The sequence below is a fragment of the Lytechinus variegatus genome, chromosome 10, assembly GCF_018143015.1.
Source record: "Lytechinus variegatus isolate NC3 chromosome 10, Lvar_3.0, whole genome shotgun sequence".
In the NCBI taxonomy this organism is placed as follows: domain Eukaryota; kingdom Metazoa; phylum Echinodermata; class Echinoidea; order Temnopleuroida; family Toxopneustidae; genus Lytechinus; species Lytechinus variegatus.
The window spans coordinates 4,734,257-4,759,328 of NC_054749.1; the positions used below are offsets into that span (position 1 = coordinate 4,734,257).

Genomic DNA, 25,072 nt, shown 5'->3' on the forward strand with positions numbered 1-25,072 from the left:
AGTTTTGTGACTGATTTTTGGATCCATATTTAGCTTGCGATTGATTGAAAGTTTCTTGCAACTCCCTCATCTTTTCCAAATGTTCAGTTTTTACTAAAAGGTTGGGACACTAGCTCGACTCTCTCCATAGGACGTCCTGTCGGATCAACAGATACAGTCAAGTGAGCCAACTGATACCACCAGATGTGGAATGGTTGTGCCAAAAGCAGAATGTCTCCAACCAATTATTGTTTTAAGAATAGCTGTCTACAAAGTCTTCACCTTTATTTGTAAGAGGATCTGATAGGATGCTTCTGGAAGACTTAGGGGCTGCTGCAGGAAACAACTTGCAATTAATTGCAAGACTTGTGATTTATTTTTGGATAAAAAATTGACATGCAATTGATTGCAACATGTGGAATGGTTATCTAAAAGTGGAACGGATCCTGTCAATTTTCGTTACAAGAACAGATAGAAGTTACATAATGGGTGTTTTCAAGTTCAGTGTTGATCTTTAGGTGTTAGGTCAATTTTTACATGATTATAACACCAAACGTAAAATGAAGATGATCCTGAAAAGTCACTCTCCAGTTGTTGAGATGTCAATAATGTGATCTGGATCAGTTTTACAAACTGTAAGTTTTGGAGCTAGGGGAAGCAATCCAAATTTCAACACCCACACCAGGGCCAACACTGGACTTGAAATCACCCAATGTTGTTCCGAAAGTTATGCAAGAATTTCGACATGACTAGAACGTGTTCTTACATGTATGAGAGATTGCTCCCCATGCTGTTCTAAATGGGTACCCGGTAGGAAGAATATTCCTTGAATGCTTGAGCATCCGATCAGGGTAGCTGTGCTAAAAGCTGGAGTAATATTTTGCAGCGCTTTAGTGTATTAAGAGCTCTATCAATAATCATTATTATCATTATAATTATCATCAAATTTATTGCATGATTTTAGCTCTGAATACTTTTAAGCAACATTTCCTTTACAGACCTGAGTATGCTCTATGACATATTTAGACGTTTGGCAGAGACATATTTTCACAAGTGCAATTCTCTTTATAAATTGCGTGATCACCAATTGACCAATCATTTTTCAGAATACTCATGAATATCAACAGAAAGTAAAATGAAAGGCATCTTCAATGTAAAAGAGTAAGTTTTATCAATTGCCCTTACCATCTTCATCAATGATGAAATCGAACCCGTTCTTCTTGAAGATCTCCAGATTATCCATCAAAATAGATTCATTGACGGCAGTAAGCTCTAATGGAAATGGTCTGGATATGGAAATAGAAAAAAAAACATGATAATAAAATTAATTTTCTAGTGGGATAGTTTGTTTGTTAAACCCAGGGGCCCGTATTCTGAACTCGGTTTAAATCAAACCCTGGTTTAAAGGGGAAGTTCACCCTGAAGAAGACTTTGTTGTAAAAATAGCAGAAAAAATAGTAAAAAATATTGAAGGTTTGAGGAAAATCCGTTAAAGAGTAAGAAAGTTATTAGAGTTCAAAGTTTTGGATTTGTGACGTCATAAACGAGCAGCTGCCCCATGTGTTGTGTAATATAAAACGCATGAATTTCAAATTTTATATGGTTCCTGATGACTTGATTTTGTTTTCTATTCATGATCAGGTGTGAAATGATTTGTCTATTAATATACAATAGGTACAGTAAAAACCATTTTCAATTTTCTGAGAAAATGACATTTCATTGAATTTTTACCATTCGCTATGTAGGAATGCTGCTCGCATATGACGTCACAAATCAAATAATTGAAATTCTAATAACTTTTTAATTATTTGATGAATTTTTCTCAAACCTCTGGCAATATTTTTCATTATTTTTTCTGCTATTTTTACAATACACTTTTTGTCAGGGTGAACTTCCCCTTTAAAGATATGATTCAACTATGGAGAGCCAATCTATTAGTACATATTGATTCAGATCCCATTTCACAAAACAAAAGTCACACATTTGCACTTGCTGCCCCCAAACTATGGAATAGCCTGCCAATTGATATAAGAATCTCTCAATCCTTGGCTCTCTTCAAATCCAAATCAAAAACATATCTCTCTAGTTAAGAAAATATGCTGTGTAGACGTATTTTAGTAAAACGAGCTCTGAACAAGCGCAACTGAATATATCCATACAAAAGCTGCGCTATATAAATCAATGCTCATTATTAAAAAAAAATTAATGCTTATTATGTTCAATTCATTAACCCTTATGGCATTCAAATCATTTATTCCTCTGTCAGAATGAAAACTGAAATAGTTTCTTCATTGTGAAGCAAAGGGAAACAAAATATATACAATATAAGCAGAAATCTTTTAATTTTTGGCTCCCCATAATTTATCACAGAGTTAGACCATAGTTGAAGTGAAACCTGACTTCAGAATATGGGCCAGGGAGTAATTTTGCTTACCAAATTTGACTAGCATTTTGGTCATTAAAGAAAGGCTCTCAACTAATCTCTATACACTCCTATGTAAAAAGACTTTATGAAGCAGTTCTTACCTTCTCCCCATTCATTAATTTATTAATTTAATTTGATTATAAAAATGCAATCATATAATAAAAGCAGAGTTGTATCAAAATAAAAAAAAATTGTTTGAAGAAAAAGGGAAAACTACAAAAGAAAAACCTAAAACACAACTGAATTATAATAATGGAATTTATGGATAAAAAAAAACACTAACAATTTGATTTGATATCAAACAAGCATGACAGTGAAGTATGGAATAATAATGATTATGTGATAGCGTGATCTGTCAAACTCTTTGCAGTCAACTGCTCTTTTGCATGAAGAAAAAACAAAAAATAGAAATATCCTAAACTGAACACATTACAAAGGTCACAAGTAAAGAATCTCCCTTTGTCTGCAACAGACACATTTTTACGCAATTCTTCCCTATCTATAGAATCACAACAAATTTCTTATTTTTTCTTTAAATCTGGCCGTACAGTGTATGCAAAACAACTCCACTCCATGTACAGTGTCTGGATTAATCAACAAACATTCATACCAAAACAAAGGTTTTACATACATCATATCATCCTTAAAGGGGAACTTCAATCTGAAGAAATGTTTAATGTAAAAATAGTACAAAAATAATAACAAAATATTGGTGAAGGTTTGAGGAAAATCCACATACATTAAGGAAGTTATTATACATTAAGTTCAAGTTTTGGATTTGTGACTTCACAAACAAGCAGCTGCTCCATACGTTATGTAATATAAAATACACAAATTTCAAATTTTTTACGATTCATGATGACTGATTTTTGTTTTCATATTAGGAATAGGGTGCCGTTTCATAAATCTGTTTGTGAATTAAGAGCGACTTTAAGAACGACTGGAGAACCTTTCTTACGTGCTAATAAACATACCGTTTTGCACAATAAAGGATCACCAGTCATTCTTAAAGTCGCTCTTAACTTACGAAAAGCTTCATGAAACACGGTACACCCACCAGGTAAAATGATTTGTCTATTGATATACTGAATTTACAGTAAACACCATTTTAAATTTTCTGAGAAAATAACATTTCACTGATTTTTTAACATTTGCTATGGAGGAAAGCTGCTCGCATATTACGTCACAAAATCATAGAATTAAAGTTCTAATAACTTTTCAATTCTTTGATGGATTTTTCTCAATATTTTTTCTGCTTTTTTACAATAAACATTTTGTCTGGGTGGCCTTTTCCTTCTCCATCATTTTCACCATTATCACCATCATCCTCATTCATCTCCATCTTGATCATTATAAAATTATGAACACAATAATATTTCCATTCTGATTTATCTTCATCATTATAAAATTATGAACACAATAATATTTCCATTCTGATTTATAAATGTATGTATTAATTTAATGAGTTTTATTCCAGGGTTGTTGTTTTATTTTCAAGCAATCTGCTTATAATGACAATCCTTCTCCTGCAAACTGTTAAAACTTTCTTTGTTGGTAGTAGATGATATTTGTTCAGAATGCCTTTTTATTTCTTTATGATTCATACCAAAATCAATTAATAATATATTATGTTTGTTATGTAATGAAAATTGTATTGTAAACAAATGTTATGAATGCAAAAAAAAAATCAAATCAAAATCAAATCAAAAGATAAAACAAAATAGAACTTTAAAAAAAGATGAAGCAATTTAATACAATTACCAACTCACTGAATAAGTCTTTGTCCTTGTAGTATCGTGTGTTTCTGCAAAGTCTCAAAATTGTACTTTTCATCAGTGGCATGCTGTACGGAAACAGATATGAATGTAATTAGTGAATTTAATGACACTGAGGGATTTTATTTTCATTCAAACTTATATTAATAGCAAAGACTTTTATAAATCCATGAATTCACAGTAATCTCACCCTTAATTTCAAAATAATGAACGGTACTGATTGCTGATATACTGTAAAATTCCATGGAACGGGGACTTCACTTATCAATCAATATTAATACATTATCTTGAAAATTCAGAATATTGACTATTGTTCACATTTTTTTATGTTATGATTATGATTTTATGATTTTGTGACCTGAAATTCATGAGAAATGTTTAAGATTCAGAAACCAAGTCCCAACACATTTACCGGTTAACTTAATATGACATTTAAAAAAAACAGACTTATGGTTAAGATTTTCATGTTGGCATTGACGCTGTTGGTGCAGAATTCCACTGTGGCTCATCTGATTGCAACAGCAATATTTCGCTTGTCGTTTTCCAGCTTTTATGAACTGCCCCCCTTGTATTATAGGTTCTTCATATAGCTATGGTTGCCAGGGTCATAACGAAATGATCAAAAATCATTTTTAAGTGCATATAGGAGAGGTGGTAACGTAATAAAGGTTAAAATATAAGAACAAACTATCATCAATTTCTAATCATGATTAAATACATGTATGTCACCCCAGAATATGATTTCAACATTTTAAGGCCATAAACATAATGGCCCGAATTCACAAATGTGTTTTTGAAAACCCACGGTTGAATCCATGGTTTATGCAGAATTCCTGTATAAATTATGCTTTAATTTTACACGTATCGGGCACGTTTATGAAAAAATATCCTATGCTGATGCGCACTTTTGTCATAGTGCGCCAAATTGAAGCCTGTTATCATGGTTAGATACGCTATTTTATTCATGAGTCCACTGTTTGAAGAGTGGACTCATGAATAACAAGTGGAATGCCTCTGGCCGTCTCACCTGCATCACGCAGTTCAATATAGCAGCAGTGCTGACTTTGAAAACAACTCTAACTCGCACAAGATGTTCAGTGATACATGGTTACTCTTATGTCCACTTTTTATGAACTAGACCAATAAACTTACAGAGATATGATGGTTATTCAACAAAAAACCCCAACATGGCCAAAGTTCATTGACCTTACATGACCTTTGACTTTGATCATGTGACCTGAAACTCGCACAGGATGTTCAGTGGTACTTGATTACTATTATGTCCAAGTTTCATGAATCAGATCCATAAACTTTCAAAGTTATGATGGGAATTCAACAGATACCCCCAATTCGGCCAAAGTTCATTGACCCTAAATGACCTTTGACCTTGGTCATGTGACGTGAAACTCATGAAGGATGTTCAGTGATACTTGATTAACCTTATGTCCAAGTTTCATGAACTAGGTCCATATATTTTCTAAGTTATGATGACATTTCAAAAACTTAACCTCAGGTTAAGATTTTGATGTTGATTCCTCCAACATGGTCTAAGTTCATTGACCCTAAATGACCTTTGACCTTGGTCATGTGACATGAAACTCTAATAGGATGTTCAGTAATACTTGATTAACCTTATGGCCAAGTTTCATGAACTAGGTCCATATACTTTTTAAGTTATGATGTCATTTCAAAAACTTAACCTCAGGTTAAGATTTGATGTTGTTGACGCCGCTGCCGCCGGAAAAGCGGCGCCTATAGTCTCACTCTGCTATGCAGGTGAGACAAAAACAGTGAATAAAATAGCTTGGATAACCATGGCAACAGGCGTCAATTTGGCACACTGTGACAAAAGCGCGCATCAGCATTGGACATTTTTTAACATACGAGGTAAAAGAAGCGTAATTTATACAGGAAATCTGCATAAACCATGGACTCAACCGTGGGTTTTAAAAACCACCTTTGTGAATTCGGGCCAATATAAAACATAATCCATAAGGTTTGTGTAGTAGGTTTCACGGTACACCATGTATCTTTCTTGGGCAAGTGTTGGTCCTGAAAAGTACCACCAAATCTCGACGTTTCGACAAGTGTGTTCTTGTCGTCCTCAGGAGAATGACAAGAACACACTTGTCGAAACATCGAGATTGGGTGGTCCTTTTCAGGACCAACACTTGCCCAAGAAAGATACATGGTGTACCATGAAACCTACTACACTATTCTTCTTCGCCCTGGAAACCTTCAGAAGTTATACCATAGAACTTGCTCATACATTTTGCTTTACATTAACAGTAGTATACAGAGCTCTGGATGTCATCAGGCATTATTTCACATCATAAATGTTTTAATAGGCCTTGATACCTGATCAATGATGAATAGATCTTGTCCAAGTTTGGCGATGATGAATCCAAGATTGAACTGACCAAGTATCTCCATCTCGGCAAACATATCTTTGCTGAAAAAAAAAATAATTACAACAAAAATAATTCCAGTATTGTTTTTCGTTGGGGGGGTCTACCCCAAAAGCAAGATGATTTGAATGAATACAAAAATTATACAAGGACAATATTGACAAGTTCATTGGAATTGGATCAAGTAAAATATGAGTTATTTTGATATAAAAAAAGTTACCTATAGCAAAGATTGTGACAGATAGATTATTTAAATAATACAAACTATTCTAAGCTCCAACTTTTACAGTTGGCAAAATTGAACACTTCTAAGGGTATAATAATGACAATTCAAATCAGACTTTCATTTCCAAATTGCATGGTTGATACTTGAAATATAACTTGTAATTGTTACTCAAACATATTTGCCATACCTTTACTTGTCTAGGTAAAGGTCATGTAGTAAACTAATAATACAAGTGTTGAGTGAAATAGTACAACTGAGGAAGTTTCAATTTGGTCTAATCACCAGATGGTCTACACTACACTACACTACACTACACTCATACCCACGCAGTCAACTTGTTAATTAGTCCATTGACAATGTAGGATGAGATCAAATGGAACGTTGACAAAGTGGCTCGTATTCTGAAGTCTGGTTTATTTTTAACTCGGGTTTAAAGCTGTGGTTTAAGTATGGATAGTCAATTGTTACATAAATCACTAACAGTAGAGATATAATATTTCAGCTCTTTTGGCTCTCAAACACTAGCGTACCAACGGGGGGGGGGATATCAGGGGTGGCAGACTGCCCCCCCCTGACGAGTCAGAACCTATGCAAGGGACCTATCCCTGCCCCCCATGAAGAGAAGTTGAAGTTTTTTTTTGCTTGTCAATTTTTTTTTCTGGCATGAAATTCTTTATTGTGGTTGAAGACCTTTTTTTTTTGGGGGGGGTCAAATTTTTTGCTAATGACTTTGCCCCCCCCCTGCGGAAAATCCTAGGTATGCTTCCGTTCTCAAATCATTCATAATTGGCTAGGAAGTATGAATAGATGATTGTCTTCACCATCGATGAGTCAGGAAAGAGCACAGTATTACAAAAGAAACATACAACTTAATAATAAATTTTGACACTTTTGGCTTCGAGTTCATTTATTAATGATAATAATAATTAGACTTATATCGTGCCAAATCCACTCAGTAGATTGCTCAAGGCGCTTTTTAGGAAATTATAAAAGAAATTAAGAAGAATTGAACAGAAATGTTTTGAGGTAATTTTTGAAAGTTTCAGAAGTCAAGCACTGTTTGATGTTCTGAGGGAGGCTATTCCATAGTTTCGAGGATGAATAAACAAATGATCTTTCACCCCAGGTTTTGGAAACTTTGGAGGTAACAAGAGAATTGGAAAGGGAGGAACGAAAGGATCTTGAAGGGGTATAACTTTTGATCAGTGAAATAAGGTACTGGGGAGATGAGCCATGAACACAATGGAAAGTTAACAACAACAAAAACAACCAAAACATAATACGCTGTTTTACAGGGAGCCAATGTAAGGATCTTAAAATACAGAGATGCTAACTGATAGCTCAAAAAAATCCTGAAAACCCAGGCCGGGGGTCCAGGGGCCCGCCCAGGGCCTGGCGGGGTCAAGGGCGAAGCTGGAACGTTTTCTTATTCTTTAGAGGGCTGAAATCATTAATCTACAGTAGTACATAACAAATAATTAATGACATAATAAACTTCATATCATAGGCAAGAAAGGTGCTCAAAAAAAAAATCATGTAACCCGTACTCATTACGTTACGGGTTAACCTGCTGCGGGTTAATATGCTGCGGCCAATGGTTGCGACTCGGGACGGGTGTACCGGTATGTAGCAGCTGGGGTGCCCTTTTTCACTCACTGTACTCATCAACAAGACAATCCTATAGTATTGAAAATCCATAAATCACAATTTCTATCAAAATGATGGATAGTTCACACATATGAATTGATGAATACGCACCAGAGAACACATATTTCATGGTAGCAAATAGGTTTTCAGCTGAAATCCCGCGGCAGACAACCAATCACTCACGCAGCAGCAGGCAATTGCAGCCACACCGGGCCGTGCTTCGAGCGGTTCTACCGGGCGATCGCCCGACTGGGATAGCGCTGACACCCGTATCCCTGCAGGGTATAGGGCGGCGTTTGCAACTGCTACAATGTATTGCTCGCGCGTACCGTGCAAGTACAGTATAACAGCTAAACTTCATGCTGCGCACAACGCTAATAATTTTCCGTCTGCGCAAATTGGCCATCCGAAATTGAAATTGCGCTCTCCGTAGCGAACTCCGTGACAAGATTTGGAGGGGAAATGTTTATGGATTTCACTTTGACAATCGATTTTTTTTTCCGGAATATTTTTCAGCAAAGGAAAAAATCCGGAATTCCGGAAAAATCCGGAAAATTAGCAACTCTGAAAATAGGAGTAATGTGAGTGCGCCTGGTGGATAGAGAAACGATGCGAAACCAATATTAAAGAGAAATGCCAGTAGTTGCAGTAAACACTGATTTCATGAGAGTCTGTAAAACCAGGCTTAATTGTCAGTATATCATCGAGGATCTAGATCTGGTACAGTTACATAAACTGAACTTTGTGAAATCTTGAAATCTACGCTGAAAAATATTCATACTGAAGATCACCAACACAGATAGCCACATGTGGGACAGTGTATTATTATTGCTGGAATAAAGACCCGACGGAAGTGACCAAATCCGCGCTTATTTTGCTTATTTCTCAGCAATTACACAATTTCTTCCAGAATCCTTTGGCACATGTTTTTTATTCATACAAACAGACACTTGGGTGGTTATTATATTAGATTCTGTAAAAAGTCATTTTTAAAAAATTGTTATCAAAGCGGGAATTTATCTTTAAAACCAATATACAATATAAAATCAATTACAAAACATATATCATAAGATGGTTAGGACCAAAATGAAGCCGAAGCTTCATGAGATCAATTTTAGCACAGAGTTAGACCATGGTCTAAGTTAAACCTGACTTCAGAATACGGGCCAGTGAGTGTAGACCTCTGATTATTTACCAAACAACATAAGGTGTGCTTTGTAAGACATCCTGAAGCATCTCAAGAAAGTTATACATATATTTTTTCTTTACCTGATTTCTCTACTGAGTTCTTCTTCAGCTGAGGCATTGTCCGAAGGGGCGATCTTGGCTCGGAAGGTTCGACCAGGAATGCCTTGCTCTCTTTCTTGCATCTCTGGAAAAAGTTTTTAAAGCACAATTAAATATGGAACTGATATAAAGACTGCCCAAAGGAGGCAAGAGAAACAATCTTTAAGAGCATCCGGTCTTTATGAACAGTTTCCTTTTTAATAAATGTTCATTAGGAAATACATTCAAGGAAAGCCAAACTGGTGGTCTTTGTACAGAGGTGGTCGCTAAAGTAAGCAAATTTCATCAAGTATTTTCAGTATGTCCAACCCCTGTACAGGATTGTTATGTGATAAGATATATCTCAAATACCTAATCAATACTTCTATAGAAAGTATAACAGGAAACAATATGTTTACCAATTCCATTTTTAAGAGAAAGTATTACTCATTCTTCTTCGAGCTACACCTCTGATGCAAATTTATCTTACGGGTTTCATACTCTCTACATCAATTTCCTCCTCAATAAAAAGGTAAACTCCCCCAATTCAGAGTAAAGTTATGATGTACAGATTGTTTTGTTCAAGTACTCGGGGTTGACCAACAGCTGGGGGTTTTGACCGGACTGTTATAAAAACAGTCCATTTCTGAACTCCAGTCAGATTGGCTCTTTGAGTTTACATTTTATACTACCGGTACATCAGTTTGCAGAGTTCATTTCATTTAAATCTTCAGAGTAAAAATGGTCACCATAAGATTTACTCCTGTGTTCAGAGCTGCCAACCTGAACAAGAACATTTCAGTATTTTTAAAGCTGAAAATCAGTATTTTGGCGAGGAAATCAGTATTTTCAAAGAAATACCATAGGACAACACATAAAACTGAAACTTGAGAAATCAGTATTTTGCATGAAACCATCAGTATTCTTCTCATTTTTCAGTACTAAATACTGAAAATCAGTACTACTTGGCAGCTCTGTGTGTTATTTATTATTCATCATCAAGCTATCATCATCTCCAATAAATATATATAATGTGAACTGTACACTTTGTATTGCTCAGGGTTACCAGCTTTTCAAGAAAATACAATCACCTGATTTTTCCCTGATGAAGTTTAAAATTCCCTTATGCTTTAAACCCATTCCCAGTTTCTAATGTTTTCTAAGTTGTTGCAGCAAATTACATGTATTGTCTGTATAATGTAAAACTAGTCATTCAATGGATTTTGTTTTGATGTGCAACAAAATACAGCATAGTCCGATTGACTACCATGCTTTCGACTTTGGGCTGATCAAAATTACCTGATTGTTTCCATCATTTCATGAACTGCTCAAGTCTTAATAATTTGGAAGTACAATCCATGAAAATTTCTGATTTCACTAATTTTCGTACGAAGTTGAAGAAAAACATTACCTATTCAACTATAAATACATTTATACTTCCCCACCTTTATTCTAGAATAAAACTAAGCTCCCCTTTTGAACTTGACTTTTTTGTTTCCCATAAAAAATATGACTGTTACCTCACCAATCTAGTTCCAAACAACTGCTGTTGTTTTATTTTTGGTGACAGAATGACCAAAACATACCTTTTTGCTCTCGAGCTCTTCTCAGACCAGCTATGGACAATGGAACAGTGACCTCTCTCCTCTGACCAGAATCACATGAGAAAGTGTCATCATCCTGATATGAAGATACAAAAGTCTTTAAAACATCAATCCTGAATGAATGTGCTGCCCTGTGGTTGTTCAAGTTTACAAACACAAATGTATCTAAGAGAGTGAATGTGAATATCTCATTAATATTGAATACAACAAGAATTGATACTGAAACGATAGAACGGTATACGAATGATGTATGAACACAGGTTTATCATAAGATCTATCCAAACTTAAGAATTGAGGCCCTTTTCAAACCATTGCATGAAGCCGTTACGCTAAGGATTGATTACAGCAACAATGAGGGCAGGTATCAGGAAGACATGCATTAATTGTTTCACGTGCATTCCAAGACCCTTTATTTGATAAAATAGAAAACATGAAAATTTACAACTTTTTTCTCTAATATTGATTAATTAGTATGTAAGCACAGCCAACAGATTATTTTTTACCCATGTAGATGCAGCTGTTTGCTTTTGTAACATATCTGGATTTTACTCCATTCCCAAAACGACTTACCGTTCTATGAACAAGTATTCTTTTACTTCCTTCGTCTACTATCCTGCTTCCCACGTGTGAGATGGTATCATGCACAGTGCCTTCTTGGGTCCTTTCACTATGTCCTTGAACACTACTGGCCTGATTCTCCACACTAGATTCGATCCCACCGCTGCCACTGGCTGAAGATTCACAGAGAGCACTCTCATTGTCTGACCTCAACAGGGCCACTCCTGAAGGTGAATACACCTCCACTTTACAGGCATTGCTCCTCTTTTCATCACATGGCGAGTCATATGATCCATCACACAATTGGTCATGTGATCCTTGCTGAAGCGGTGAGATTCCTACTTCCTCACTATCGGCACATGCTGGATGTATACTATGTTGGAGAGAAATGACAGGAATGCTACCACTTTCAGCACCTCCATGGTCAGTCCTGCCATGGTCAAATGAGATTGCACAGGAAGGTACAGTGTCTTTGAGAGTTCCTGAAGATTCCCTCTCATCAAAACTTGAAGGAACTCTGTCTGCGGAATCACTGAGCATTGTCTCTGGACTCATTTCCTGAAGGGTTTCCACACAATCCAAACCATCCGTTGATTCTTGAGATCTTTGAAAGAAGGCATCCAACTTGGGCTCTGAAGAAAATGAATAATTGAAGGTCTCATCGGTAAATTGCTGATTGGTCAACACCCACTTTGTCTACTTTCCCTTAGTTCTCATTTCACATGGTCTGATCCTAGTTCATCAATTCTGCTAACCATTCGGTCGATTACCATTAACCCAATGTCTAATTTCCAGCTGAGATATCCCCTATTCATCTAATTTCCTTTTTGTTCTATAAACATCCATTTAGACGGTGGAGTGTCGTGGCCTAGTGGATCAGTCTCTGGACTTTGAAACAGAGGGTATTGGGTTCGAATCCGTAGTTTCCTTCAGCAAGGAATGCATCCACAGTGTGCTGCACTCGACCCAGGCGAGGTAAATGGGTATCGGCAGGAAGTAATTCCTCAAAAAGCTGTGTGCACCTGAACAGGTAGCCGAGCTTAACTGGGGTATTAACACTAGCAGGGCCCGGTGGAACAACAGTTTTCGGAACTTAAGTGGCTACCCTAGGTAAATATACTGTTATTATTATTACTATTATTGTCTTCATGTATATGATTTCATGAACTGTTATGTATCAAATTTCCATTTGACCAAGTGAAAAAAATGATTAGTAGGATGAAGGGGAAATTAAAGAATAAATAAGAATTAGACTAAATGGGTATTAGACCAAATGAAGTGTAGACCAAATAGCAATAAGACAAATTTGAAAATAGAACAAATGGGGGTAGTCCACATGGCATTAGACTATTTGAAAATCTACAAACGATAATATAATAACCCCCCCATGAAAAAAATCAGTATTAATGAAGGAATGCTACATATTTATATCAATTTAATGATACTTACGTTTGGATTGTCTCCCTTCTTCCTCGCTATGCTCTTGGCTTGAATGGGAAAATGACCTATTGGGAAATTAGATAAAGAAACCAACCTATAAGCCATTTTGCAATTACAACTAGCACATGAGTAGATAAAGGCCACTGGCCAAAAAAATGGAAAAGTGCTTTTTAAATCACTGCGATGAGCATGATCAGTCATAAGTTACTTTAAAATATGTATGTTATCCCATTTAAAGAATGAAAATTAAGTGTTAAGTCGTGTTTGGTATTTGGCTATTGGTCAAAGAAAAGCCAACTAGTTTTAGGTGGACAATGTAATAGAAGCTTTCCCAACTGTCCCTACAAGTTGTGTTATCGCAGGGACGGGGGTTGAATTAAAAGATAAAAGACCGCAAGTTTGACTTGAGTCTACCAGATTACGGAATACAAATTTCTTTTTTTGCCTAGGAAAGACTGAATTACCTTTTGAGGTTGGCCAGGTTGAGTGTCCCCGGTCTCCTGCCATCCCTCTGGCTGCCTGGCCTGGAGCATGGACTCCCTTGACTACTCAAGCGACTGCAGCCAAGACTACTCCCAGGACTGCTGACCTGACTACTTCTCGGGCTATCGGTACTGGACTGGCTACTGCTCAGGCCACTGCCCTGGCTGCTGCTTGGACTACGGCCAAACATGTTGGAGAGGGACAAGCTGGACATGGTGACCGCTGACAGGGGCTTCTGGTTGACGTCGTACGAGGAGGATCGTGGCTCAAACATGGCCTGGAGCGATGCCTGTCAAGACAGAACGAGACAAGACACGATAATGATTTTAGGCAAGACCTGTACAGTGGTACCACTGCCATCTGGTACAACGTGTGGCAGTACATGGGTTGACAGTAATGCGTAATTGGGTATTCATATATCACCAGCCGTAAAAATCAATACTCTATACTCAGTCAAGTTGCAATATCACAATATTTTTATTTTATCATAAATACTGCAATGACTGTATTTACAGCGAATGTAAAAATATAACACTAATAATGAACTTAGTAATATACATGTAACACACTGGAGTTAGATAGCAGAACCCCCCCCTAAATTTCGAAAAAACTTTCCCCAAAACAAATGTGGATAAATCATACTACCTTCAGAATAGCAAGAAGAGTTTTCTCCTCCTGGACTAGTACTTTCCTTTTATCAGGAGTTACGTTCACATCAACTGCATCTATGATTCAATTACAGAAATATAAATTGTGGTATTGGTTGGGCTTGGTGAAAGTACTGACATGGTTGTTTGGTTCGTTGGATGGGCTTGATTATTGAACAAAGACATGGTTGTTTTTTTTAATTAGGCATGATTATTGATTATAGCATCATTGTCTGAAGTCTTATCCATCTCCCAACCCCCTCCCCATTCCATTGTTACCTCCTTCTGTTCTTCAATCTTTCATTTCAATTGTCTAAATTCATTTTGAATTGCCGGCATGCATACATATGTCATGAAACGGTTTAAGCTATAAAGGTTCAATTTGTCTCATGTTTCTTTTACACAAATATTTACCTTTTATATCTTGGCTCGATTATTTCAGATGCAGGAAAAAAGTACCCCTTATTACATTCACTCCCTCCATAGTAGCAAGTATGAATTAACATATGCACACTTTCTTTTTCAGCATCGCCTTGGAAAGATAGGTATATAAAGATCACCTGGGAAGTCATTATTTGTACCACTAACTTCCCCCAACGGTAATAATTTGCTTACTTTTCTACTTCTTCATTGAGCATTTCAATCTTGGTAGTACAGGTAGAAAGATAAATTTGTATTAATTGAAATTCTACACATATTGCATACTTAACAAACTGAAATACATGTTAATTATTCATTAAAACACAAATATACAATTCATTAATTCCATTTTAACAGTATAATATCTAAATATGTAAACAACATTAACGGACGCGAATATCCTGGGGTGGTATTCTGTAACTCTGTCATAACTTTTGTCATAAATTTTGTCATTTCTCTCCGAGATGTGACACCGCTATGATTGTCACAAATCGGTATTCTGAACATTGTCTTTTCCCTGTCATATCTCTCAAAGTTCCCGCCCATCTTTTCGGAAGCAATCCAATCAAAATCATCGTTAGTTCCCAGTGGGAGCCCTTCTAGCCAATAGGAATGCCCCGTGACAGGTAGGGGATATCCCCAATTCTGTTTCTGGCATCGCGCAACTACGCGAATATTGATGCGCTTAATTACAAAGAGAGACAGGGAGCTGTGAAGGATTTTAGAGGAGAAGTAGAAAAATAAGGAAAACAGAGAAAAAAGGGAGAAATTAATATGTAGGGCCTAACTAATTGTAGCATGACAAAATAATTTTGAAAATTGTCGTGGATGATGAGTGAAACTTATGTCACAATCTAATCTAAATGATATCGTTATATGCTTGACATTCAGTCGGCAGGGTATCGGGATATTTGGTACTAAAAGATATGACAAAATTTATGACTGCTACCCCCTGTCATAACTTTTGTCATATCTTTTGCTTGTATAAAAGGATTACGCGCATCAAAGCCGCGTATTTTTGGTGCGCGCCAAAGAGATAAGACAAAATTTATGACAATTTTTGTGACAAAAGTTATGACATCCACCAGAATACCGATTTTGTCATATCTCTGAGATAAGATAAAATATGGAGATAAGACAATGTTCAGAATACCGAACCAGCATATCATGGCAAACCTTTGGCAAGTGTGATATCCATCACAACAAAAGGGTACTGATGCCTGTTGTACATGTGAAACACTTCATTGATCAGCTTGCTGACCTGCAAATTAATAAAGGGGGAAAAAATCATGAAAGATTCTATCTTTGCTAATATTCATACCACTTATTTCAGAACATACTGTATACTTTCGTTTTTTCAACTGATCATACGTGGAATAATAATAATAATATAGGATATTTATATTGCGCACATAATCATATCCACCTTGTTAGGTGCTCAAAGCACTCCTATAATTCCCTGGCCATGCATGGTGTAGTGGTTCTGACTCTCGCCTTGAAATCAGAGGGTCGTGTGTTCGAATCCCACCACGGTCTAGCATCTTTTCGCAAGGCGTTAATCCACACTCTGCCACTCTCGACCCACGTGCTAAATGGGTACCCGGTAGGATGCGAAAGCCTATGCAGTATGCCTATCAATTGAGTCTTGGAACTCTTGTTGGAATGCTCCCCAGGGAGTGGAGAAGGTGCAGATATTGTATGTGGGTATGCCAGGATCCGATGACCGGGTAATAATATGCTGTAAAGCACTTTGGGCCATTATAGGAAATGTGCTATGTAAAAAATAGCTATTGTTGTCATATGACATGTCAAAGTAAGTGTATTGAACCAATATGTGTGAATAATCCTTGCAAGTTTACGTGGTGGTATAGATAATGAGGGAGATATTTATACTTCATCATGTGGTTATATTGGATGGAGGAGTGAAAGAGATGAAAATTGAAAGATATAGAGGCCGTTCTCATTACGCTTTCTAAAACTAGTTTACTGGAAACCGATTCAGGAAACCACTTTGGAAGATCGCTTTGCTAGCGTTCTCACTTGATCACACGAAAGTGGTATTCAATTTCACTTCACGTAAAGCGCTCTAGTTGCTATGGAAACGCTCTGTGGGGTGACACGTTTCGCGCAAAATTCGAAACCGCAGCATAGGCATTCTACACCTGTCGTGTGGAGTAGCACGCTCAAAATGTGCGAAGATCGCTTCCTGAAGAACGGTTGTGTCCTCACTTACGCTAAAACCAGTTTAACAAGGCAAAGCGATCTTGAAAACTACATCGCGAGGTGGTTTTCCGAACTGGTTTGGAAGATCGCTTCCAAGACCGCTTTGACTGTTCTCACTACACGTTTAACTAGTTTCCACTAAACTACTTTCCAGTAAACTAGTTTTAGGAACGTAGTGAGAACAGCCTCTTAGATACTTCACACTCTATACTACTCTAAACTGCCAAATCTTCTTTTGAATTATGTTCTGAAAGTATATGTTATATTAAAGTAAATATAATAAATATGAAAGAAATCATCAATCACAAGCATGCTGTATACAATTGCAAGACATTTTCTAATCATATTTTCACTTTTATATGTATTTGGAAAAAAACTAATACATTCCAAAATTGTTTTGAATGCCATTTATTACAATGAAAATATATGTATGAGGCAATACTGAATTACATGTCTTCATCCCCTAGCATTTTCTTGGAATATTCCATTCAGCCATTTTAAAACCACAAAGAATAAGGATGAAAGTAAAGAACAAACCTTAGGAAAGTCACAGGGTCTTCTGTTTATGAAGTAGTACTGCCTATCTGCTGAACTGCGACCTTGACCGTGGTCACATTTGGATACAAAACCAGATAAACTGTTCATTGAAGATACAAAGCGTAAATAAGTTGTTGATAATGGTGTACCATGAAACTTACTACACCATTCTTCTTACTATGGAAACCTTCAGAAGTTACAAATAAGTGGTTGCGACAGACTACATGTACAATACACGTACAACTGGATACTGCGGGAGTTTTCATGAAGTAGATTGGAAGAATTCTTCAATGAAACTGTTCCTTTTGTTCTTATCACAATGTAACACTACTAATAACATTCCATTTCTATATGAAATATTACTGTCCTCGTATCCAAACACTTCCCTGCAAGACACATTACACACCACATTTTCAACAAAAACATGATTAAATTAGAAGTAAATTGTAGTGATTTTTTACCTCATTGGTATCACACCAATGCTTGTGAGCAAGCAACCAGAAGACAATCGGCTTAACCCTAAAAGGCCTCTTCAAGGGCTAAGGTCGTCTCCGAGGGACCTGGTAATGAGGATATGCCTTATGTCTTATTAAATGCAAACAACCTGCAAGTTCTGGGGCCCCGTTTCATAAAGGACTTACAACTGTTGTAACTTTGCCATTATGGCAACTACCATGGTAACAAGGTTCAGCAGCCAATTAAAATCAAGGTTAACATAGTAATAATAATAATACCAACATGCTTATATAGCGCATATCACTGCCAAATGCGTCCCTATGCGCTTAATTGGATATTATTTCCCTGGCTTTAGCCTCGCAGCCATTTAAAGCGCGATGGCATTTCAAGGAATAAATTCCTGCCAGGTACCCATTTACCTCACCTGGGTCGAGCGCAGCACAATGTGGATGAATTTCTTGCTGAAGGAAATTACGCCAAGGCTGGGATTCGAACCCACGACCCTGTTTCAAAGTCCGAAGACTAATCCACTGGGCCACAACGCTCCACACAGTAATTGCTATAATAGCATAGTTACAACAGTTGTAACTCATTTTGAAATGGACCCCAGGTCATGGCAATCACATGCACATGGATGCATCAGAGGTCAGATTTAATTCTTACCTGAAAGGGATCTTCTCAATTCGTTCAGGTTTAATACCATACTCCTCACACAGTTCTGGGGTGGGCTTGCACTGGTCAAACTCCAAGACACTCTGTAACTGCCAGGTTTAGTAAAAAAAAAATACATTTCAACAATTACTAATGACCCTATAAAATAATACTAGAAAATGTCTCAAACCATTTGGCATCTTAAATTAACTTAAAATTACTTTGAATTTCATTTCATCTATTTTCCATTTCCAACAATCATTTACAATAAGTTTTGTTACATAAATCTCGATATAATCATAATCAATAAAACAAGGAAACTTCTTATGTATAGTAATCAAGATAACCATGTATCAGGTCGGAAACGGAGGAAGCTGCTAAAAAGTGAAGCTTGTAGAATGCAGCCTCCGATTATATTTTTTGTATAAACAATATAAACAAAACACAAATACAACATGGTAGAATTTTGAGCATGAATTCATTTGAATAGTTTCAAAAACATTCTCTTGCATGGTATCATTTTCTAACACCAGGAAAATGTAAAAGAGTGATATCAATATTGAGCCAGAAACAGAGAGAAGCAGTGAGAGTCCAATTTGTCAGCTCACAAAACACTGTCATTCACAGCTGACTGGGAATAATTATTGAAATAATTCTCTTTGCCATTAAAACTTCAGGAAAGAGGAAATATAAGAAACATAAAAAGGAAATACAATTTTGACATTGCTGGCCGAAGTTAAACCGAACTTCAAAATGAGTCAATATGTCATAAGCATATAAGGATAGTAAGAGGACACTAACCTGCTTGGATCCAAAGACATTGGCGATGTTTTCTCTCATCGTTGAAGTCCCATTGGTAGATACGACCAAAGATTTCTTTCTGTCAAAACAAGATGATACATCAAAAGATTTTTTTCAATGAAATCTTGTAAAGAGAAAATTTGCTTTAAAACCAGCATGAACTGTGGGAAAATTACAAAATTCATAATTTTTGGGGGGGCTACTGTATACTAAAAATATGGTTTGACTCTGAAGGTTGGCAAATACTTAGATTGGCAGAACTTAAATTGATTCCAGGCCATGGCCTACGGTCGCCTACTGATTTGCCTTGGAAATCTATAGAGCCATTTTTCATTGTTCCCATTTTGTATTGCAATATAGAAATGTGCCCAATATGAAAGAATCCTTGCCCTAAAAAAAATCAAGGCCTGCTAGAAGGTATTACAGAGGTATCAGGTGAACTTTGACCCTTCATATCTAACCTTGATGGAACTTTGAATTTCAATTACTTTGGATATCTACTTACTATCCAAATCAGTTCCAAAATGAGGATAATGTTGAATACTTATCACACCAACACATCAGTTGAAGATGAACCTTAAACAAGCTGGGGCCCATTTCATAAAGATTTACAACTGTTGTAACTTTGCCAATATGTCAACCACCATGGTAGCCTTGACTTTGATTGGCTACTGAACCATATTACCATGGTAGTTGCCATAATGGCAAAGTTACAACAGTCAAAGCTGCCAACCTGAACAAGAACATTTCAGTATTTCTAAAGCTGAAAATCAGTATTTTGGTGAGGAAATAAGTATTTCCAAGGAAATAGCATAGGACAACACATAAACTGAAACTTTAGAAACAAGTACTTTGCATGAAACCATCAGTATTCTTCTCATTTTTCAGTACTAAATACTGAAAATCAGTACTACTTGGCAGCTCTGAACAGTTGTACACTCTTTATAAAACGGCCCCAGATATGTTTACATTATCAGTATAAAATAAAAATAAAAATTTACCCCATTTGAACTTTGAATTAGGAATGACCTCAAATATGTGAGTGTTTATTTGCTGCTTAAGGACATACATACCCCTTATCTGTTTGATTGGAACAGGTTAACTTGACCCCAGAAGCAATGATGCAATATGCTTGTAAAACCTGGACCATCTTCGTAAACTCCTAAAATAATAAAGAGAAAATTTTATTATTACATCAATTGTTCAGTCATATAAAAACACTCCCGACAAATATGAGAGAATTTTGGGACAAAAATTAAAATGTTTTTTATAGATTAAAAATTTAATTCAATCTGTTTGAATCAAATTAAAAAGGAACTTTCAAACTTCTGAGATAAGTGAGCATACTCTGGCCAAAAATCTAATCGTGCACTTTATAAAAACTCACATGAAACCAAAATCATATAAAGTATCAAATTAATCAATGAAAAATATTACACCTTTTTACATCTCACAAGCCATGTACTTTGCTGGAGAGGAACACTTATATTGAGTAGGCTTGGAAAATAGGCTTTATCATGCTTCTTACTGGCCTGAAGTCTGTGATGTCATTCTGTGTGAGGATTGTGATTTCATGCGTTTGTACCGGATCATTTTTTGTTTCGAGTTTTACTTATTTTGATTCATTCACTTTTATTACATGGAGATATCATAGGAAGCAATTCCTGCTTGAATTGATAGGACCAATAGAATGAACGATTTTACTTAAGATTTATTCTTTGATAAAACACTTAGCTAACTTTGACATTCTATTGGGATTCAGTGGATAAGTCTTTGAACGCTGAACCACTAGGTCTGGGGTCCCAATGCCTCCACAGGATTTGCACCCTTTGGTAAAGCATTTATCTACAGTTGCAACTCTCTACCCAGGTGCAGTAAATGGGTACCCGGTAGGAAAGAATTCCTTGAATGCTCATGCGCCCCATCAGGGTAGCCATGCTAAAGCTGAGCTAATATAATGCAGCACTTAGAAAGATTGTATTAATTGCTATATAAATGTTGCATTTTGTTATTATTATTATCATCAACAGTATTATATGATAAAGTTGCACCTTTTTCAAGTTTCTCAGGAATTCCTTGTGTCTGACTGGTAAGGTGGAGAACAGATTCTGAAGTGTTACTGTCGTTCCTTGCTGTAATCAGAAGATTGGGAAAGAGAGAGAGAGGGGGGGGGGGGTGAAATGGTATATAAAGGTAAAAGAAAGTAGATGCAGCAAACATTTATTTCATGAGAAAGTATTTGAAATCAAAGTTAAATGCTACCATGTTATCCTAGATCTAGTTCGGGTACATTGAAATAAACTTATCTTTGTGGAAATCATGAAATCTTAATGCCATGGTCACATTTGTTCTGCGGCGGCCGTACGGCGAGTTGAAAACAGTCGTTTTAACATTTTTGTCCAACTACATATAGGTGGTTTGAATCAAAATTGATAAAACGGCCGTTTTCGACTCGCCGTAGAACAAATGTGACCATGGTATTAATCGCTGAAAACCAATAATTCTGGTGATCACTAACACAAAAAGGCATATGTGGGACAGTGCATTAATATTGTTTGGAAAAACACCCGACACCATTATGGAATTCTGTGGTTATTTTGCTCACTTCTCAGCAAATTACACCTTTTTTTCAACAGCCATTTGTCACATAATTTTTATTTATACATCCAAACAATTGTGTGGCCATTTTATTGGATTCTGTTCAAACTCACTCTGAGATCATAACCACAAATGGTATTTATCGTTAATGAAGAAATAGGGAAGAGAGATAGGATTCATTCATTCATTTTGATAATTTATGAGAACCGACATCCAATGTAAAAGTAACTTTTAATTAAATGTGAAATAAAGTGTACATTATATTCATATAAAAATGAGATTATAATGATGCATTCATACCAGGAGTGGTATTCTGGAACTCTGTCATAACTTTTGTCATTTCTCTCCGAGATGTGACACCGCTATGATTGTCACAAATCGGTATTCTGAACATTGTCTTTTCCCTGTCATGTCTCTCAAAGTTCCCACCCATCTTTTCGGAAGCAAACCAATCAAAATCATCGTTAGTTCCCAGTTGGAGCCCTTCTAGCCAATAGGAAAGCCCCGTGGCAGGTAGGGCGTATCCCCAAAACAGTTGCTGGCATCGCGCAACTACGCGTATATTGATGCGCTTAATTACAAAGAGAGACAGGGAGCTGTGAAGGATTTTAAAGGAGAAGTAGAAAAGTAAGGAAAACAGAAAAAGAAGGAATGAATATGTAGGGCCTAACTAATTGTAACATGAAAAAATTATTTTGAAAATTGTCATGGAAGATGAGTGAAACTAATACCACAATCTAATCTAAATAATATAATTATTTGCTTGACATTCAGTCGGCAGGGTATCGGGATATTTGGTACTAAAAGATATGACAAAATTTATGAATGCTACCCCCCTGTCATAACTTTTGTCATATCTGTTGCTTGTATAAAAGGATTACGCGCATTTAAAGCCGCATATTTTTGCTACGAGCTAAAGAGAAGAGACAAAATTTATGACAATTTTTGTGACAAAAGTTATGACATCCACCAGAATACCGATTTTGTCACATCTCTGAGATAAGATAAAATATGGAGAAAAGACAATGTTCAGAATACCGCCCCAGGATACAAGAGAAGAGGGAAGGTAGGGGGTGGACCAAAAATGCAGACCCCCCTCCAAAAAAAAGGGAAGAAATAAAGAAGAAAAAAAATGCAAGCTTTATGCCGCTTGGATTAGGGGTGGAGCAAGAATGCAACACCCCCCTAAAAAATGTTATAAAAATACAGACTTTATGATTTGGGGATGTATTTCACTTTTTGCAATCCACACTCTTCCTGCATATCATTTGAAACATAATGGCCCCAATTCACAAAGGTGGTTTTAAAAACCATTGGTTGAATCCATGGTTTATGCAGATTTCCTGTATAAATCGGGCGAGTGTATACAAAAATGACCAAAGCTGATGCGCGCTTTTGTCACAGTGCGCCAAATTGACGCCTGTTACCATGTTTATATACGCTATTTTATTCATGAGTCCACTGTTTGAGGAGTGAATTCATGAATAAAATAGCGTGGATAACCACGGCAACAGTTGCCAATTTGGCACACTGTGACAAAACCAAGATTCAGTATTGGACTTTTCTTAATAAACGCGGTAAAAATTAAGTGTAATCTATACAGGAAATCTGCATAAAGCATGGACTCAACAGTGGGTTTTCAAAACCACCTTTGTGAAATTGGGTCAATGTAATAATACCAATATATGTTGGACAGAATAAATTGAGTTGAATGGAATTGAAATGTCATGGAAAAGGGTACATAAATACCTGTCTGGGACAAGGGACTTGCTTGAGGATCTTGCCATCATGATCATACAACAGCTTAGTCCCAACTGAAGCAGAATGGTGACAAGTCACTATACTCAAATCACTGCCAAGTAATACAGCATAACATATTCATTAGAAAAAGAGTAACCGGTCAAATGTCTCATATGGTCATACACCAGCTTGGTTCAGACTGGTGACAAGTCATATATAAGATCACTGCCAAGAAATTATACATAAACATATCATAAGAAAGGGTAACCAGTCAAGTCTGATATTTTAGTTCCAATTAAAGCAGACTGGTGAAATATCACTATACAGCAGGGGGCCGTTTCATAAAGCTGTTCGTAAGTTAAGAGCGACTATAAGAACGACTGGTGATCCTTTCTTACGCGCTAAACAATCACTAATGAATATACCATTTACCATAAGAAAGGATCACCAGTCGTTCTTATAGTCGCTCTTAACTTACGAACAGCTTTATGAAACACCCACCCGATCACTGCAAAGGATACAAACCGCATGTCATTCAAAAAGAGAAAACAGAGACCCCAATTTCATTTGTTGTTGTTATTGATATCATCATCATCAACATCACCACCACCATTATTATCACCATCATCATCATCATCACCATCATCACCATCATCCCCATCATCACCATCATCCCCATCATCATCATCATCATCACCATCATCATCATCCCCATCATCATCATCATCATCATCATCCCCATCATCATCATCATCATCACTACCATCATCATCATCACCATCATCCCCACCATTATCATTGATCAACATCATCATCATCTCATCATCACCACCATTATCATCATCATCATCATCACCATCATCATCATCCCCATCATCATCATCACCATCATCATCATCACCATCATCATCATCACCATCATCATCATCACCATCATCATCATCGTCATCACCATCATCATCACCATCATCATCATCATCGTCATCCATCTCATCATCACCATCATCATTACCATCACCACCATTATCATCATCATCATCACCACCATTATCATCACCATCATCATCATCATCACCATAATCATTATCACCATCATCATCATCATCATCATCACCATCATCATCATCACCATCATCATCATCATCATCACCATTATCATCATCATCATCACCACCATTATCATCACCA

The 25,072-nt window shown here is 36.5% G+C and overlaps 1 protein-coding gene across 1 annotated transcript in view; it reads right to left on the minus strand.

Annotated features, from left to right (window-relative positions):
• LOC121422535 (mismatch repair endonuclease PMS2-like) overlaps positions 1–25,072 on the minus strand; it is a 46,929-nt gene that overhangs the window by 8,983 nt on the left and 12,874 nt on the right. The window contains exons 5-20 of the mRNA XM_041617671.1: positions 23,894–23,996; positions 21,598–21,678; positions 20,620–20,708; positions 19,547–19,625; positions 18,758–18,855; positions 17,639–17,738; positions 16,055–16,139; positions 14,457–14,536; positions 13,793–14,100; positions 13,338–13,393; positions 11,901–12,520; positions 11,313–11,406; positions 9,730–9,832; positions 6,538–6,631; positions 4,174–4,247; positions 1,165–1,265 (exon numbers count right to left, since the gene is read on the minus strand). Coding sequence (XP_041473605.1) covers positions 1,165–1,265; positions 4,174–4,247; positions 6,538–6,631; positions 9,730–9,832; positions 11,313–11,406; positions 11,901–12,520; positions 13,338–13,393; positions 13,793–14,100; positions 14,457–14,536; positions 16,055–16,139; positions 17,639–17,738; positions 18,758–18,855; positions 19,547–19,625; positions 20,620–20,708; positions 21,598–21,678; positions 23,894–23,996 — 2,165 coding nt within the window. The remainder of the gene's footprint in view (positions 1–1,164; positions 1,266–4,173; positions 4,248–6,537; positions 6,632–9,729; positions 9,833–11,312; positions 11,407–11,900; positions 12,521–13,337; positions 13,394–13,792; positions 14,101–14,456; positions 14,537–16,054; positions 16,140–17,638; positions 17,739–18,757; positions 18,856–19,546; positions 19,626–20,619; positions 20,709–21,597; positions 21,679–23,893; positions 23,997–25,072) is intronic.